General features: G+C 50.1%; 1 protein-coding gene across 1 annotated transcript in view; it reads right to left on the bottom strand.

Annotated features, from left to right (window-relative positions):
• Positions 1 to 629: 629 nt before the first annotated feature.
• The window catches only part of DYNLT2B (dynein light chain Tctex-type 2B), a 48,048-nt gene continuing 28,844 nt past the window's right edge, over positions 630 to 19,833 (bottom strand). The window contains exon 5 of the mRNA XM_078665837.1: positions 630 to 1,018. Within this exon, the coding sequence (XP_078521963.1) occupies positions 971 to 1,018 (48 nt within the window). The 3' untranslated portion in view covers positions 630 to 970. The remainder of the gene's footprint in view (positions 1,019 to 19,833) is intronic.

Genomic DNA, 19,833 nt, shown 5'->3' with positions numbered 1-19,833 from the left:
AAGTGGGCTGCTAACTAGCAGTCTCAATGGGGCAGCAAACGTGCCACGTGCCCTGGATCAAGCAAGAAATTCCATGTCTAACAGGGGCTCACTGTCCACCTAGCTGATGGGGCACCCTCACCCGCATGAAAACCAGTGTCGAGGGCACCTGCAGACCTAATGATAGCTACATCAGATCCTGCCACATTTACCAGCATGCTGTGACCCCTCCACAAACTTGCCTTCCAGACTTGTTCCAATTAATCTGGGGCACACAGCCTGTTAGGAGTCTCTAATGATTGGGTTGATTTGCTTTAGGTACCACAACATGTATGTCATCGAAATCCCCCTTCGGTGTGGGGACAGCCATGGAGTCTAAGCATACACTCCCATCACAGCCCATCAAGAGGATTCTTTCAAAGCAAAGTTGGCTAGGTTTGTGCTATAGAAATACCATATACACGTACATACTTTATGCATACATATACACGAGCAAGAGTAAACTAACCCAGAGCATCAGGGAGGGGGCTGCACAGGTTGGTGTCTCCGATGCTAAATTTACTAATTTGGTTTACGATACTTTCATTTTACCGACTTAAAACAGAGCCATAATTCACCAAAACTGTACATGGATGCACGACTCACGCAACTTTCTGTCCAGATAAATATTTATTTAGGCATCATTAGGTCATTTATCAGTCACAATACAAGAGCATTTAATAAATACATGTGTCAGAATTTTGAAAGGACGAGAAAAGAGAGAAAAATACAAAGCATTTTACATGTGTTAACTGGACAGTAAAACAATCTATAACACTTTAAAACTGCTTCTATTTCTAAATGACAAATCGCGAAACACAAGGCTGCTGGCAAAGCCTCTGCTAGAAAGTGCAAAAATAAACATCTAGAATATGAATGTACGTATAAATATATAAATGTGTACACAAAAATAGGTCTGAAGCGTGGCCCCGTTGACGTCAGTGGCTTTTCGTTAATAGAAGAAACAGCCAAATGCTGCAGCAACACAGAATAGACTGTCCTGTGGGGAGAGGAAGAAACAAAATGAATTTTTATCAGGTTCCTACTTCACATGCAAAATGTTTAGGGGATCAGGTCAGCTGTCAGCAAGTACTCCTAGAAGAGGAGTTGCCACTAGCTGGGTAAGTGTTTAAAGATTAACGCAAGCCCAGGGTTTTCGTTTTATCTGCCGTAGCCTTGCCTGTGCTCCAGGTCCTTACTATCTCTATCACCATTAAGCAGATACCTCTCATTAATAATGTCCTTCTCCAAGGGCACTCAAAGTGGTCTTTCCGATGCAGAGTAATGGAACTTGTACAGGAACCCTCATCTAGGCTGGCCAGATCTTCCTGTACATGAACTCGTAGATGAAGTATCCAGCAGTGGCGGCTGTCAAGGAACGGGGGTGGTCAAAAACACGTACTTATCTGCAACCGCCGTCTCTCGTCAGCTTCGGTCCCGGAAGCAGGAAGCACGCAGGCTCCCCTGAGCCAATCCCAACACTACAATTCAGCATTGTGATTGGTCTGAGTGCCGTGGTTCAGTGCTCAAACGGGGACTGGGAGCCTGTGCTTGTTCTCGACCAGGCTGTGTATTACAGTCTAGTGGGGAACATGCAAAGTGCGCATGACTGTTTGGGTCACCCAAGACGGCCGGCCAAACAGTCATAGGTAGATGTGCAAACCACTCCTCTCCCTGTGACCCCAGCACCGCCCTAACCTAGCCCCGGAGCGAAGAAAAGTAAAATGATAATAACTATGTTATTATCATTTTCCTTTTTCCGGCCCTGGTCTCCAGTGTAGGATGCGGGGTGGTGGCAGCTCTCGCTACAGGCTCGTGTAGACACAGCCCATGTGATTCTGCACAAGTTCGCTTAGGGGAATATATTGCACACTACTGAAGAATCTGAACTTAAATTATGGGAAAAAGTTTAGGCAGAGATAAGAGGGAACCATCAGCAATGTAGTGAAGCTACCTAAATGTTAGAAAGGCGATGATACCTAAGAAATGTGGAGAAGATGTCAACAGGTGGGAAAGGGCAGAAAAAACAAATAAATGCCCGAGTCGAACAGGAAAATGGATGGAAGAGTTGAAGGTAGATGGAGAGGGTGCACGGAAAACCAAGAAAGAGGGAAAAAGAACAATCATTGAGAGGCTGGGCAAGTTATTGGATTAAAGAAAAACAATACAACTACAACTGTTGTTGACAATTCTTTGCATGACACGTGCTCTTGATTCTGATGTATACTATGTTGCAATAAGCATTGGAACTTTAGCATGTACACAGGCTTACGACGATCATATGCTGACCTCAGGGTCTATCTTTTGGAAGGATTAGGGGTTGTACCTCTCCTGTTCGCACCGCCTCACTTACCTCAGGCTTACTTCTATGCATTTTTGATTGGCGCCATTCCTACCACACCTAAGAAACCCACCCCTCTGTGTTTAATCACTGAGAGGAATAGGCTGAGGTTCAATGTTTAAACAGCTTTGAAGGATAAGTGGATACATTTTTGGGGACCATAAAAACTGAAAATGGAAAAGCAGTTGACAAGGGCGGTCTGATCCCATTATGAGAGGGAAGAGTCATGGAAAACCAGGGATAGAAGCATCTGGAGCAGAAGGCAGAGAGGGGAAAGAATGGAAGAGAAAGCACAGGGTGAAGGGAAGTGATGCGGGAAAGAGCAAGCTGTTGGTGAAGATCTCGTTGGATAACAAGAGCACAGGACAGAGGCGATGGGATCACAGTATGAGATGGGAGAGTCAAGAAACACCAGAGTTAGAAGCAATTGGAGAAGGCAGAGAGGGAAAAGAATGGAAGAGAAAGCACAGGGTGAAGGGAAGTGATGCAAGAAAGAGCAAGCTGTTGGTGAAGACCCCATAGGATAACAAGAGCATGGGACAGAGGCGATGTGATCACAGTATGAGATGGAAGAGTCAAGAAACACCAGGGTTAGAAGCCGGAGAAGAAGAAATAGGGAAAGAGTGAAAAGAAAGGAAGAGGAGGCACTGGATACAGGGGAGCGATGCAGGAGAAAGCAAGCTGTTGGTGATGATCTCGTTGGATTACAAGAGCATGGGACAGAGGCGATGTGATCACAGCATGAGATGGAAGAGTCAAGTAACACCAGGGCTAGAAGCAATTGGAGAAGAAAGCAAAGAGGGAAAAGAATGGAAGAGAAAGCACAGAGTGCAGGGGAGCGATGCAGAAAAAAACAAGGTTGGTGAAGAACTCAATACCCAAAGCACTGGGTAGTTTTTGGCCATGGTCTACAGCCTGTAGTTATGGTGCTCCCTCCCGTGCTCTCCCTCTGACATCATCATCTTTTGACTCAGTGCAAACTTCTCAGCTTCACTTGAACGCCTTAAAATACGAACTGCTCTTTTAAAACCACCCTTTTGGAAAAAGACTCACCGCCACTGGGTCACGCTTGCGCTATAAGTAACTGCTTATGAAATAAAATTAAAATAAGAATACTGCAGGTGGTTGGTGTGGCATTTCTAATTCTAGACAATAAAGTGAAAAAATGCTACCTGCAGATTTGGTGGCTGAAGTGGTGACGGTCCCACCACTTCTGCCCAACATGTGAAAAACCACACATAAAAAGATGCCCCCATCTTTGCAACTGCTGGCAAAGGTTGCACTTGCCATCTGCGACGCAAATAACTATTTCACAAACTTCTACCCACGCTACCACCCGCCTCCGGCTCTGCACTGCACAGAACTGCAGTGAGGTACAGCACATGACTCCTGTAATCTCCTCTCTGGCGGAGGACAGCAAGTATGAAAGTAACAGCTCTGAGAACGCAGGGTGAGCGCAGAAAAGATGGATGAAAAGAGCATGTGAGAGCAATAGCAAGATAGTCAAAAGAAAGAAAAGTGCGCAACAGAGAAAAGGGGGAAAAAAGGATGAGAAAAGAAGTGAAAGGAAGAAAAACAAGAGGTGAGAGGGTGGAGGTAGTGGAGGAAGAGAATGGACAGAGGAGAAAGAGACAAGGCATGGGCGAGAAGAAAGAAAGGCTGGAAAAGAGGAGGGAAGAACAGAGATTTAAAAAGTGGTATGGGGTCCGGCTGCATTTTTTAAGTTTTGGTCTACCGGCACAAAGCAGCTGAAACTTCTGAGTTTATCCTTTAAGAAATTGACCCTGTAGAAGAAACTAGCAGAAAGAGTTGTTACCACAACTGCTTACATTCCCTCGCGTGACCTTGCATTGACAATGAATTGCTTCCATTGCAATGCATAGATGGAAATGCTTTCATTATACAATGATTTTATGATTAGTTTTGGTCAGAAAAGTCTTGGCGTCAGATGGACACCAGTAGCGAGTGCATGCTGAGGTACTACCTCTCCCAAGCCCTACTGTTTATCTTCTGAACCCCCCCCCCACACACACACATCCCCTGCATGGACCAAACTCCCCCATTCCTATTCTATCCTCAACAGTGATCCTTTCCCCCCCTTAACCTGCTCCCCTCAACAATGCCTTTTATTCCAAGCCCTCCTTTTCCCATGTCGACACAGGGTAGCTACCCAGAGAAGAGGAGCAAAGCCATCCTCACCTCCCCTTACCTGCCCCAAGCCCCACCCCCCCGACCCACCCAAACCCCACTTTGCCATTCTCATCCCAGCAGACTGTTGACCACATCCCTTGCACCTGTATGGGTGTCCGTGCTACACTGTCTCTGTGAGGGAGTGAAGTGAACTCTGCTGTTGTGCATGGAACTCTGTGAGAGGAAAGATTTCACAATGATGCTGTATTGTACTAACTCTGTGATGGAGAGAAAAGTACCCTGCTGATGTGCACAACTTTGTTAGAGGGAAGATTTTTCTACTGATGCTGTACTGTACTAGCTCTGTGAGGGACAGAAGAGTACCCTGCTGATGTGCACGACCTTATGTGAGAGGGACGTTGTCCCTAATGATACTGTACTGTACCTGTTCTGCGAAGTAGTGAAGCATACACTGCTCATGCTCATGACCTGTGAGCTGGAAGTTTTATTTTAAATATATATTTTTTTATTGTTTTTCATGACCGGTTACATATAAAACATATAACAATTAAGGCAATTAGAGCAAATCGCTGATCCATTTGGAGTACATAAATTACATAAAAGCGTTTTGTGTATGGCTATTGGGTGGCTGATTAAATGTCCCGCTCGGTTGGTCGTCTTCATGGCTTCATTGCAACGGACCTCTTATTTTCGCCCTTTGTCTATTTTTAAACATATAACATGAACATATAACATATAATTGTTTGGTGGCTGGTTGAGGATCGGCCGTCTAGCACTGTGTGTGATTATCGCTATTTGGTTGTCTAGGGTGGTTTGTACGGGTCTAGGAAGCTATCCAGTGGTGACCACATATCTCTGTTGGGTGTTCTCCAAGGTGTGTGCCTTAATGCAGTGCTGTTGGCTCCTCTTAAGAACGTTACCCAATTTAGCCAACCCTTGAAGGTGGCCTTGGTGGTGTCTTTACACTTGGCTAGTACTGTCTTTGTTGCACTAGTTAGGAGGAAGTCGAGAAGGTTTCTGTCTTGTTGTGAGGTAACGTCGGTGTTGAGGTTTGCTGTGGTTAAAGTACTAAACTCTTGTTTGATGGTGCAGTCTAGTGTCTTGTTAGTAAAGTCAAACACTTTATCCCAAAATTTCTTGACCTTGCTGCAGTAGAAGATTAGATGGGCTAGGTCCCCTGTTGCGCTGTTACAGTTCCAGCAGTGGTCGTTCTCTCTTAGGCCTAGTTTCGCTGAGGCTGTACCGTACCTGTTCTGGGAGGGAGTGAAGCACACACTGATGCGTGTGACCTGTGAGAGGGACGTTTTCCATACTGAAGCTGTACTGTACCTGTTCTGGGAGGGAAGGCAGCTTGCATTACTGATGCTCATGTTATAGCTCTTCTTTACTAATTCTGTGAGTAAGGCAAGCGTGGCGTACCGGTGCCCATGCTGCACCTCTATAGTGCGCGCAATAGAGCTTGCATTGCTGATGCTTATGCACCATCTGTTCTGGTGGGCGGGGTGCCTCTGCCGATGCTATGCTGTGTCTTTTATGTGATGGATGGAAGCCACCTTTACTGATTCCCATGCTGTACTTTTTGTGATGGGGCAAACTTGCCATACTGATGCCCATGTGGTATAATTCTGTGTGCTTGAATTGTGCACCACTGTTGCTCTTGTCATATCTGTCATATCTGTACAGTGAGGTAGTAGTTGGCCCTGCTAATGCTGTACCTGTTCTGTGAGGATGGAAGCTTGCACTGCTGAGGTCTCTCCTGTACCTGTTCTGTGAGGATGGAAGCTTGCACTGCTGAGGTCTCTCCTGTACCTGTTCTGTGAGGATGGAAGCTTGCACTGCTGAGGTCTCTCCTGTACCTGTTCTGTGAGGATGGAAGCTTGCACTGCTGAGGTCTATGCTGTACCAGTTCTGAAGGGCTGACATACCTGCCCAAATGATGCCCATCATGAGAGTTTTCTCTAACGGAGGGGAGTTTTCACTGCTGATGCTGTGCGGCTTTGTGAGAGAGGGAGCTTCCAATGCGGACGCCTAAGCTGGACATGTTCTGTGAAGGAAGGAACCTTGCACTATTGAGCCCTGAGCTATATTCAAATAATGGGTAAGGGCTGCTTGTACTCCTTATTCCTATGTAGTACCAGTTCTGCGAGGAAGGGAAGCTTGCACCGCTTGTTGCCCTTGTCAGACCGGGTCTGAGAGAGGGTAGTTGGCACAGCTGATGCCGATGCTGTATCTGTCCTGTGAGGGAGAGAAGCTTTACTGCTAATGTCCCTGTGGTACCTGTTCTGTGAGGGGGTAGTTGGCACAGCCAATGCTGTTCTGGGATGAGAGAAGCTTGCACTGCTAATGTCCCTGTGGTACCTGTTCTGTGAGGGGGTAGTTGGCACACCTGATGCAGATACTGTATCTGTCCTGTGAGGGAGAGAAGCTTGCACTACTAATGTCCCTGTGGTACCTGTTCTGTGAGGGGGTAGTTGGCACAGCTGATGCCGATACTGTATCTGCCCTGTAAGGGAGAGAAGCTTGCACTGCTAATGTCCCTGTGGTACCTGTTCTGTGAGGGGGTAGTTGGCACACCTGATGCCGATACTGTATCTGTCCTGTGAGGGAGAGAAGCTTGCACTGCTAATGTCCCTGTGGTACCTGTTCTGTGAGGGGGTAGTTGGCACACCTGATGCCAATACTGTATCTGTCCTGTGAGGGAGAGAAGCTTGCACTACTAATGTCCAAGTCATACCTGTTCTGTGAGGGGGTAGTTGGCACACCTGATGCCGATGCCGTATCTGTTCTGGGATGAGAGAAGCTTGCACTACTAATGTCCCTGTGGTACCTGTTCTGTGAGGGGGTAGTTGGCACAGCTGATGCCGATACTGTATCTGCCCTGTAAGGGAGAGAAGCTTGCACTGCTAATGTCCCTGTGGTACCTGTTCTGTGAGGGGGTAGCTGGCACACCTGATGCCGATGCCGTATCTGTTCTGGGATGAGAGAAGCTTGCACTGCTAATGTCCAAGTCGTACCTGTTCTGTGAGGGGGTAGTTGGCACACCTGATGCCGATACTGTATCTGCCCTGTGAGGGAGAGAAGCTTGCACTGCTAATGTCCAAGTGGTACCTGTTCTGTGAGGGGGTAGTTGGCACACCTGATGCCGATGCCGTATCTGTTCTGGGATGAGAGAAGCTTGCACTGCTAATGTCCAAGTGGTACCTGTTCTGTGAGGGGGTAGTTGGCACACCTGATGCCGATACTGTATCGGCCCTGTGAGGGAGAGAAGCTTGCACTGCTAATGTCCCTGTGGTACCTGTTCTGTGAGGGGGTAGTTGGCACACCTGATGCCGATACTGTATCTGTCCTGTGAGGGAGAGAAGCTTGCACTACTAATGTCCAAGTGGTACCTGTTCTGTGAGGGGGTAGTTGGCACACCTGATGCCGATACTGTATCTGTCCTGTGAGGGAGAGAAGCTTGCACTACTAATGTCCAAGTGGTACCTGTTCTGTGAGGGGGTAGTTGGCACACCTGATGCCGATGCCGTATCTGTTCTGGGATGAGAGAAGCTTGCACTGCTAATGTCCCTGTGGTACCTGTTCTGTGAGGGGGTAGTTGGCACACCTGATGCCGATACTGTATCTGCCCTGTGAGGGAGAGAAGCTTGCACTACTAATGTCCCTGTGGTACCTGTTCTGTGAGGGGGTAGCTGGCACACCTGATGCCGATACTGTATCTGTCCTGTGAGGGAGAGAAGCTTGCACTGCTAATGTCCAAGTGGTACCTGTTCTGTGAGGGGGTAGTTGGCACACCTGATGCCGATGCCGTATCTGTTCTGGGATGAGAGAAGCTTGCACTGCTAATGTCCCTGTGGTACCTGTTCTGTGAGGGGGTAGTTGGCACACCTGATGCCGATACTGTATCTGTCCTGTGAGGGAGAGAAGCTTGCACTGCTAATGTCCCTGTGGTACCTGTTCTGTGAGGGGGTAGTTGGCACACCTGATGCCGATACTGTATCTGCTCTGGGAGGGAGAGAAGCTTGCACTACTAATGTCCCTGTGGTACCTGTTCTGTGAGGGGGTAGTTGGCACACCTGATGCCGATACTGTATCTGCCCTGTGAGGGAGAGAAGCTTGCACTGCTAATGCCCCTGTGGTACCTGTTCTGTGAGGGGGTGGTTGGCACAGCTGATGCTGTTCTGGGATGAGAGAAGCTTGCACTGCTAATGTCCAAGTGGTACCTGTTCTGTGAGGGGGTAGTTGGCACACCTGATGCCGATACTGTATCGGCCCTGTGAGGGAGAGAAGCTTGCACTGCTAATGTCCCTGTGGTACCTGTTCTGTGAGGAGGTAGTTGGCACACCTGATGCCGATACTGTATCTGTCCTGTGAGGGAGAGAAGCTTGCACTGCTAATGTCCCTGTGGTACCTGTTCTGTGAGGGGGTAGTTGGCACACCTGATGCCGATACTGTATCTGTCCTGTGAGGGAGAGAAGCTTGCACTGCTAATGTCCCTGTGGTACCTGTTCTGTGAGGGGGTAGTTGGCACACCTGATGCCGATACTGTATCTGCCCTGTGAGGGAGAGAAGCTTGCACTACTAATGTCCCTGTGGTACCTGTTCTGTGAGGGGGTAGTTGGCACACCTGATGCCGATACTGTATCTGTCCTGTGAGGGAGAGAAGCTTGCACTACTAATGTCCCTGTGGTACCTGTTCTGTGAGGGGGTAGTTGGCACACCTGATGCCGATGCTGTATCTGCCCTGTGAGGGAGAGAAGCTTGCACTGCTAATGCCCCTGTGGTACCTGTTCTGTGAGGGGGTGGTTGGCACAGCTGATGCTGTTCTGGGATGAGAGAAGCTTGCACTGCTAATGTCCCTGTGGTACCTGTTCTGTGAGGGGGTAGTTGGCACAGCTGATGCCGATACTGTATCTGTGATGTGAGGGAGAGAAGCTTGCACTACTAATGTCCCTGTGGTACCTGTTCTGTGAGGGGGTAGTTGGCACACCTGATGCCGATACTGTATCTGTCGTGTGAGGGAGAGAAGCTTGCACTACTAATGTCCCTGTGGTACCTGTTCTGTGAGGGGGTAGTTGGCACAGCTGATGCCGATACTGTATCTGTCCTGTGAGGGAGAGAAGTTTGCACTGCTAATGTCCCTGTGGTACCTGTTCTGTGAGGGGGTAGTTGGCACACCTGATGCCGATACTGTATCTGTCCTGTGAGGGAGAGAAGCTTGCACTGCTAATGTCCAAGTCGTACCTGTTCTGTGAGGGGGTAGTTGGCACACCTGATGCCGATGCCGTATCTGTTCTGGGATGAGAGAAGTTTGCACTACTAATGTCCCTGTGGTACCTGTTCTGTGAGGGGGTAGTTGGCACACCTGATGCTGATGCTGTATCTGCCCTGTGAGGGAGAGAAGCTTGCACTGCTAATGTCCAAGTGGTACCTGTTCTGTGAGGGGGTAGTTGGCACACCTGATGCCGATGCCGTATCTGTTCTGGGATGAGAGAAGCTTGCACTGCTAATGTCCCTGTGGTACCTGTTCTGTGAGGGGGTAGTTGGCACACCTGATGCCGATACTGTATCTGTCCTGTGAGGGAGAGAAGCTTGCACTGCTAATGTCCCTGTGGTACCTGTTCTGTGAGGGGGTAGTTGGCACACCTGATGCCGATACTGTATCTGTCCTGTGAGGGAGAGAAGCTTGCACTACTAATGTCCAAGTCATACCTGTTCTGTGAGGGGGTAGTTGGCACACCTGATGCCGATGCCGTATCTGTTCTGGGATGAGAGAAGCTTGCACTACTAATGTCCCTGTGGTACCTGTTCTCTGAGGGGGTAGTTGGCACAGCTGATGCCGATACTGTATCTGCCCTGTAAGGGAGAGAAGCTTGCACTGCTAATGTCCCTGTGGTACCTGTTCTGTGAGGGGGTAGCTGGCACACCTGATGCCGATGCCGTATCTGTTCTGGGATGAGAGAAGCTTGCACTGCTAATGTCCAAGTCGTACCTGTTCTGTGAGGGGGTAGTTGGCACACCTGATGCCGATACTGTATCTGCCCTGTGAGGGAGAGAAGCTTGCACTGCTAATGTCCAAGTGGTACCTGTTCTGTGAGGGGGTAGTTGGCACACCGGATGCCGATGCCGTATCTGTTCTGGGATGAGAGAAGCTTGCACTGCTAATGTCCAAGTGGTACCTGTTCTGTGAGGGGGTAGTTGGCACACCTGATGCCGATACTGTATCTGCCCTGTGAGGGAGAGAAGCTTGCACTGCTAATGTCCAAGTGGTACCTGTTCTGTGAGGGGGTAGTTGGCACACCTGATGCCGATGCCGTATCTGTTCTGGGATGAGAGAAGCTTGCACTGCTAATGTCCAAGTGGTACCTGTTCTGTGAGGGGGTAGTTGGCACACCTGATGCCGATACTGTATCGGCCCTGTGAGTGAGAGAAGCTTGCACTGCTAATGTCCCTGTGGTACCTGTTCTGTGAGGGGGTAGTTGGCACACCTGATGCCGATACTGTATCTGTCCTGTGAGGGAGAGAAGCTTGCACTACTAATGTCCAAGTGGTACCTGTTCTGTGAGGGGGTAGTTGGCACACCTGATGCCGATACTGTATCTGTCCTGTGAGGGAGAGAAGCTTGCACTGCTAATGTCCCTGTGGTACCTGTTCTGTGAGGGGGTAGTTGGCACACCTGATGCCGATGCCGTATCTGTTCTGGGATGAGAGAAGCTTGCACTGCTAATGTCCCTGTGGTACCTGTTCTGTGAGGGGGTAGTTGGCACACCTGATGCCGATACTGTATCTGCCCTGTGAGGGAGAGAAGCTTGCACTACTAATGTCCCTGTGGTACCTGTTCTGTGAGGGGGTAGCTGGCACACCTGATGCCGATACTGTATCTGTCCTGTGAGGGAGATAAGCTTGCACTGCTAATGTCCAAGTGGTACCTGTTCTGTGAGGGGGTAGTTGGCACACCTGATGCCGATGCCGTATCTGTTCTGGGATGAGAGAAGCTTGCACTGCTAATGTCCCTGTGGTACCTGTTCTGTGAGGGGGTAGTTGGCACACCTGATGCCGATACTGTATCTGTCCTGTGAGGGAGAGAAGCTTGCACTGCTAATGTCCCTGTGGTACCTGTTCTGTGAGGGGGTAGTTGGCACACCTGATGCCGATACTGTATCTGCCCTGTGAGGGAGAGAAGCTTGCACTACTAATGTCCCTGTGGTACCTGTTCTGTGAGGGGGTAGTTGGCACACCTGATGCCGATACTGTATCTGTCCTGTGAGGGAGAGAAGCTTGCACTACTAATGTCCCTGTGGTACCTGTTCTGTGAGGGGGTAGTTGGCACACCTGATGCCGATGCTGTATCTGCCCTGTGAGGGAGAGAAGCTTGCACTGCTAATGCCCCTGTGGTACCTGTTCTGTGAGGGGTTGGTTGGCACAGCTGATGCTGTTCTGGGATGAGAGAAGCTTGCACTGCTAATGTCCAAGTGGTACCTGTTCTGTGAGGGGGTAGTTGGCACACCTGATGCCGATACTGTATCGGCCCTGTGAGGGAGAGAAGCTTGCACTGCTAATGTCCCTGTGATACCTGTTCTGTGAGGGGGTAGTTGGCACACCTGATGCCGATACTGTATCTGTCCTGTGAGGGAGAGAAGCTTGCACTACTAATGTCCCTGTGGTACCTGTTCTGTGAGGGGGTAGTTGGCACACCTGATGCCGATACTGTATCTGTCCTGTGAGGGAGAGAAGCTTGCACTGCTAATGTCCCTGTGGTACCTGTTCTGTGAGGGGGTAGTTGGCACACCTGATGCCGATGCCGTATCTGTTCTGGGATGAGAGAAGCTTGCACTGCTAATGTCCCTGTGGTACCTGTTCTGTGAGGGGGTAGTTGGCACACCTGATGCCGATACTGTATCTGCCCTGTGAGGGAGAGAAGCTTGCACTGCTAATGTCTCTGTGGTACCTGTTCTGTGAAGAGGTAGTTGGCACACCTGATGCCGATACTGTATCTGCCCTGTGAGGGAGAGAAGCTTGCACTGCTAATGCCCCTGTGGTACCTGTTCTGTGAGGGGGTAGTTGGCACACCTGATGCCAATACTGTATCTGCCCTGTGAGGGAGAGAAGCTTGCACTGCTAATGTCCAAGTGGTACCTGTTCTGTGAGGGGGTATGTCACGGGTCTGACTGTCAAGAGACCTCTGAATATAAAGACTGGTGGTGCGCCACCCACCTTTCACCTTGCGTCTTGTCTCAACAGCCGCAGACATCTACGTGGCGTGAGGAAGAAGGAGACCCCGACACGGAATGGCCATCAGGCGTGAATGTATACGGCTCCTTTAAGGCCGACGGCTGGGATTGTGGAGTCACGCCCCTAGTGACGACAAAAGCAGGAAGCACGGCATCGAGGACGAACGGCGTTTCCCCCGCGGAGGAGATCGAGGAGGAGAGCAGCGCGGAACCAAGTCCAGGAAGAGAAGCAGACGGAAACGACAAGCCAGGAGGCCAACGGTCGGACGAGTCGCCCTGCCACGCGCCCACGGGAGGAGCGTGGCTTAAAGAGGTACGGGGCCGGGTCGCGGGTTGGGTTGGGAGGCGGAGACAGCCCCCGGTGTAACACTTCCTGCAACCAAACCCTTCCCTGAGCACGAGCACCTTCCGTCACTCCCGTTGTTAACTGGAGCACTTCACGGGGTTTGCGTGTCCCTCACTCCCGGTCCTTGTGTGTGTCCAACCAGAGTGCAGGCAGTAATTCGCCTTCTCTTGATTTCCTTTGTCTTTCCGGTACCACGTGGAATCCTGTTGTTGAGACGTATCAAGATAAAGACTTCCACGACCAGAAGGCACCGCGGCATTCAGCGATACCCAGAGACTAAAGACTACTTACCTGTTCATGAAGAAAACGTATATAACAATAAAGCCCTCCTTAAAACCTTTAATCAAAGCCCCAGTGTTTCTCTTTGAGCCTGCCCCTCCCACTCCAGTGGTCGAACCTCCAATCCTTCCTGAGCCCCCGGGACAATTGGTGTCAGAAGTGGGATTCACTTCATCATCCATCAGTGAGATCAAGATGGAGACCCTGATAGACCACCTCATAAAGGGGCAGGAGAAGTTAGAATGGGCCGTGGAGAACCAGCTGTCCATTGCACAAGCGGACCGAGAACTTTTTACTAAAACAATGACCGCACACGTAGAGGGTCTTAAGTCCATACCCTCTGTCCAACAGGCAGCCACGGGCGAAGGACGTGTACACACGCCACATCCGTCAGGAATGGCCCTACAAAAATATGTACCCGGTGAGGATCCTGACGCCTTTTTGGTAAACTTTGAAAGGGCGGCTCGGGCTATGAGCTGGCCCGAAGAAAAATGGCCGTTCTTTCTCGCCCCTCTCCTGACTGCCGAAGCCCAATCTGCATATCAAGCGGCGAATCCCCTGGGGACAACCCCTTATGCGACTATTAAAATGGTCATATTGGACCATCTAGGTTTGGACCAGGAGGCCTATAGAGTCCGCTTCCGCAAAGAGAAAGGGGTTCCTGGGGAAAACCCAAAAACATTGTTCTTCAGGCTAAAAATGGCGGCGGACAAATGGCTTCGCCCTGATGTATGTACAAAGGAAGAAATACTGAATAAAGTCTATGTAGAGCAGTTTATGGAGGCGTTACCATATGCGACCCAGCGTTGGCTCAAACAGCATGTTGGCCTGACAGTAGAACAAGCCATAGAGATGGCATCCCAATATGCCAGGGCCCAACCCAAGTCTATACCGTGGGAACCAGAAAAAACCTCCAAAGGTACTCCTACCATCAAAACGGACAAAAGGCCAAAACCAGTACTCGAGGCTCCCCGACCCTACAGACCTCCCGGTATGATGGTTCCTCCAACAAAAGGACCACAGTGTTTCGAATGTGGCGAGTGGGGCCACATCACCAGGATGTGTCCCAAAAGGAAGAGCCATGAGGAACCCATGGAGGTGGGGTATCTGCCCCGGACTGTGATGTATTCGGCCGAAATGGGCAGCACGTTTTACGTGAGTATAAAGATGAATGGGTTCCAATTGAAAGCATTGTTAGACTCAGGGTGCAGGCAATCTGTGGTACAGTCCAGGTTCGTAACCCCGGATCAGATGAATCATAAGACTCCCGTGTATATCAGGTGCGTCCATGGGGACGTGAAGCCTTACCCCGTGGCCTCCATCACTCTCACACCGCAGGATAGGGACCCCTGTACTGTTAGCGTAGGGGTAGTTGATTCCCTGCCTGAAGATATGATCCTGGGGACCGACAATCCAGAATTCCTGTCCCTATTTAAGGAACACCTGTCCACAACCAGGAGTGGGGTGCATATACCATCCTACCTATCCCCCGAACCCTGGGTTATTGATCGCAGTTTCAGATTTGCTCAGGCTGAAGACAAATCCCTTTTCAACGCCTGGGAAATCGCCCATAGCTCAGACAATCAGACCGCTCCAGTATTTCCCCGCTTTTTGATCAAAAACGATTTGTTATACAGACAAGCCAACCAAGAAGCAGAAATGCAGCTATTGGTTCCCCAGTCTTTTAGAGAACAAGTGCTATTCTTTGCACATGCCCACTTGATGGCAGGACATGCCGGCAAGGAAAAAACCACTGACTGTATCCTGCGCAACTTCTATTGGCCGGGTATTTACAAAGATGTTCAAGAATTCTGTGCCCGGTGCGAGGTCTGTCAACGTAGAAACACACAGCGCCCTCCGGCTGCCCCCCTACAAAGGATGCCCTTAATTGGTGTCCCCTTCGAGCGAGTGGGCATGGATCTGATAGGGCCCCTACCAAAGACGGGGAGAGGCTTTCTATATGCATTGGTAATCGTGGACTATGCCACTCGGTTTGTTGAGGCTTTCCCCTTAAAGAACACTACCACGGCGGCCATCGCTGAAAAATTCGTGGAACTTTTCAGCAGGGTTGGTTTTCCTAAAGAAGTGTTGACCGACCAGGGGACTCCCTTCACCTCAAAATTAATGAAGGAGGTGTGTGCCTCACTGGACATAAAACACTTGAAAACCTCAGTGTATCATCCCCAAACCGATGGTTTGGTGGAAAGATACAACCAGACTCTGAAACAAACACTAAAGAAAATGCTGACGGCGGAAGGGCCCGCCTGGGATCGGCTCCTACCTATCGCCCTTTATGTGATAAGAGCACAAAAGCAAAGTAGCCTAGGGTGCTCATCGTTTGAGTTACTGTATGGGAGGATGCCCCGGAGTCTCCTAGACATCACTAAAGAGATGTGGGAAAACGAAACGTCCCAGGAGCAAAAATCCATGTTGGAATATACCTCTCAGCTCCGAACTAGACTTGGTAAATTAAGAGAACTCGCCTATACCTCTATGGAGCATCAACATGAGAGATACAAGAAATCTTATGACAAAGGGAAAAGATTAAGATCCCTGGACGTAGGAAAATGGGCTCTAGTGCTACTGCCGTCCATCAGTACTAAGAATAAACATGAGTGGCAAGGCCCATATCAGATCACGGAAAAAATCGGAAACACTACGTATAGACTCCGGTTAACCCCTCACAAATCACAAATCTACCACATCAATCTCTTGAAAGAGTGGTTGGGACCCCTACCCCGGGTGGGACACTTCGTAGGGCAGATGGATGTCTCTACTCTAGAACAGTTGGTGGTGAACCCAGAGCTGACTCCCCAGGAAAAGCAGGAGTTAACAGAGTCTCTAACCCCGTATACAGCAGTGTTTTCCGACCTACCAGGAAGGACAGAGTTAGCAGAGCACTGCATCGAAACTCTTCCTGGCGAAGTGGTAAAACAAAGACCATATCGAATTCCCGCAGCAAGAAAAGAGATTGTACGGAAGGAAGTACAGGACATGCTCGACTTGGGCATCATACGCCCTTCCCAGAGTCCTTGGTCATCCCCGATTGTTCTAATTCCTAAACCTGATGGCACTAAAAGGTTTTGTATGGACTTTCGGGCATTAAATGCTGTCTCGCATTTTGATACGTATCCGATTCCTCGAGTCGATGACTTGATTGAAAAAATTGGAGACGCCAAATTTATCACCACCATTGACCTCACGAAGGGGTATTGGCAGGTCCCCCTTCGGGAGGAAGATAGAAAAAAAACAGCGTTTGTAACGGATGAAGGTGCTTTTGAGTTCACCGTCCTGCCTTTCGGATTACACGGCGCCCCGGCAACATTTCAGCGCCTGATGAACAAAGTCTTACAACCCTATTCACACTTTAGTTCAGCTTACTTAGATGACATAGTCATTTACAGTCAGAACTGGAAGGAACATTTGAGACACTTACAAACCATTCTGGGAGCCCTACAAACAGCTGGACTACACATCAATGCAAGAAAATCGCGAGCAGCTTTTCAAAGTGTGAAATACCTGGGCTACGTGTTGGGTGAAGGTACCATCGCTCCCCAAAGCGAAAAAGTAAGAGCAATAGCAGCAGTCCCGTTCCCCAATAACAAAAGGGACCTTAGAGCCTTTCTTGGCCTGGTGGGTTATTACAGGCGCTTTATACCAGGCTTTGCAGAGTTGGCAGCCCCCTTAACCAATCTGCTCCGCAAAGACGTCAAGGCCAAGGAATTTAGTAACCCATCGAGAGAGGCCTCACAGGCTTTTCACCTTCTTAAGTCCACGATGACAACGGCTCCTGTTTTGATATCACCGGATCACAGCAAACCATTTGTGTTGTCCACGGACGCTTCTAATCAGGGGATAGGTGCGGTACTATCACAAGTCAAAGAAGGCGTTGAACATCCGATCCTATACGTCAGTAGGAAATTGTTCCCCAGGGAGTGCCGATACTCTACCATCGAAAAGGAGGCCTTGGCAATCAAATGGGCAATTGACAAATTAAAGTACTACCTGGAGGGCAAGCCCTTTGTTCTACATACAGACCACGCTCCCCTGAAGTGGATGCACCGAAATAGTAGCCACAACCCCCGGGTGTTACGATGGTTTCTGTCCTTACAACCCTATGCATTTACCGTGCAACATCGCAAAGGAAGAGACAATGCAAATGCAGACTTTTTATCCCGGGTGTTTCCTCTCCCCGATCGGGAGATGCCAGGGGGGGAGGTGTGTCACGGGTCTGACTGTCAAGAGACCTCTGAATATAAAGACTGGTGGTGCGCCACCCACCTTTCACCTTGCGTCTTGTCTCAACAGCCGCAGACATCTACGTGGCGTGAGGAAGAAGGAGACCCCGACACGGAATGGCCATCAGGCGTGAATGTATACGGCTCCTTTAAGGCCGACGGCTGGGATTGTGGAGTCACGCCCCTAGTGACGACAAAAGCAGGAAGCACGGCATCGAGGACGAACGGCGTTTCCCCCGCGGAGGAGATCGAGGAGGAGAGCAGCGCGGAACCAAGTCCAGGAAGAGAAGCAGACGGAAACGACAAGCCAGGAGGCCAACGGTCGGACGAGTCGCCCTGCCACGCGCCCACGGGAGGAGCGTGGCTTAAAGAGGTACGGGGCCGGGTCGCGGGTTGGGTTGGGAGGCGGAGACAGCCCCCGGTGTAACACTTCCTGCAACCAAACCCTTCCCTGAGCACGAGCACCTTCCGTCACTCCCGTTGTTAACTGGAGCACTTCACGGGGTTTGCGTGTCCCTCACTCCCGGTCCTTGTGTGTGTCCAACCAGAGTGCAGGCAGTAATTCGCCTTCTCTTGATTTCCTTTGTCTTTCCGGTACCACGTGGAATCCTGTTGTTGAGACGTATCAAGATAAAGACTTCCACGACCAGAAGGCACCGCGGCATTCAGCGATACCCAGAGACTAAAGACTACTTACCTGTTCATGAAGAAAACGTATATAACAATAAAGCCCTCCTTAAAACCTTTAATCAAAGCCCCAGTGTTTCTCTTTGAGCCTGCCCCTCCCACTCCAGTGGTCGAACCTCCAATCCTTCCTGAGCCCCCGGGACAGGGTAGTTGGCACACCTGATGCCGATGCCGTATCTGTTCTGGGATGAGAGAAGCTTGCACTGCTAATGTCCCTGTGGTACCTGTTCTGTGAGGGGGTAGTTGGCACACCTGATGCCGATACTGTATCTGTCCTGTGAGGGAGAGAAGCTTGCACTGCTAATGTCCCTGTGGTACCTGTTCTGTGAGGGGGTAGTTGGCACACCTGATGCCGATACTGTATCTGCCCTGTGAGGGAGAGAAGCTTGCACTACTAATGTCCCTGTGGTACCTGTTCTGTGAGGGGGTAGTTGGCACACCTGATGCCGATGCTGTATCTGCCCTGTGAGGGAGAGAAGCTTGCACTGCTAATGCCCCTGTGGTACCTGTTCTGTGAGGGGGTGGTTGGCACACCTGATGCCGATACTGTATCTGTCCTGTGAGGGAGAGAAGCTTGCACTACTAATGTCCAAGTGGTACCTGTTCTGTGAGGGGGTAGTTGGCACAGCTGATGCCGATACTGTATCTGTGATGTGAGGGAGAGAAGCTTGCACTACTAATGTCCCTGTGGTACCTGTTCTGTGAGGGGGTAGTTGGCACACCTGATGCCGATACTGTATCTGTCCTGTGAGGGAGAGAAGCTTGCACTACTAATGTCCCTGTGGTACCTGTTCTGTGAGGGGGTAGTTGGCACAGCTGATGCCGATACTGTATCTGTCCTGTGAGGGAGAGAAGCTTGCACTGCTAATGTCCCTGTGGTACCTGTTCTGTGAGGGGGTAGTTGGCACACCTGATGCCGATACTGTATCTGTCCTGTGAGGGAGAGAAGCTTGCACTGCTAATGTCCAAGTCGTACCTGTTCTGTGAGGGGGTAGTTGGCACACCTGATGCCGATGCCGTATCTGTTCTGGGATGAGAGAAGTTTGCACTACTAATGTCCCTGTGGTACCTGTTCTGTGAGGGGGTAGTTGGCACACCTGATGCCGATGCCGTATCTGTTCTGGGATGAGAGAAGCTTGCACTGCTAATGTCCCTGTGGTACCTGTTCTGTGAGGGGGTAGTTGGCACACCTGATGCTGATGCTGTATCTGCCCTGTGAGGGAGAGAAGCTTGCACTGCTAATGTCCAAGTGGTACCTGTTCTGTGAGGGGGTAGTTGGCACACCTGATGCCGATGCCGTATCTGTTCTGGGATGAGAGAAGCTTGCACTGCTAATGTCCCTGTGGTACCTGTTCTGTGAGGGGGTAGTTGGCACACCTGGTGCCGATACTGTATCTGTCCTGTGAGGGAGAGAAGCTTGCACTGCTAATGTCCCTGTGGTACCTGTTCTGTGAGGGGGTAGTTGGCACACCTGATGCCGATACTGTATCTGTCCTGTGAGGGAGAGAAGCTTGCACTGCTAATGTCCAAGTCGTACCTGTTCTG

The sequence above is a fragment of the Lissotriton helveticus genome, chromosome 11 (assembly GCF_964261635.1).
Source record: "Lissotriton helveticus chromosome 11, aLisHel1.1, whole genome shotgun sequence".
In the NCBI taxonomy this organism is placed as follows: domain Eukaryota; kingdom Metazoa; phylum Chordata; class Amphibia; order Caudata; family Salamandridae; genus Lissotriton; species Lissotriton helveticus.
Note: the sequence above shows the minus strand (reverse complement) of the source record. Positions and strands in the feature narration are given on the sequence as shown.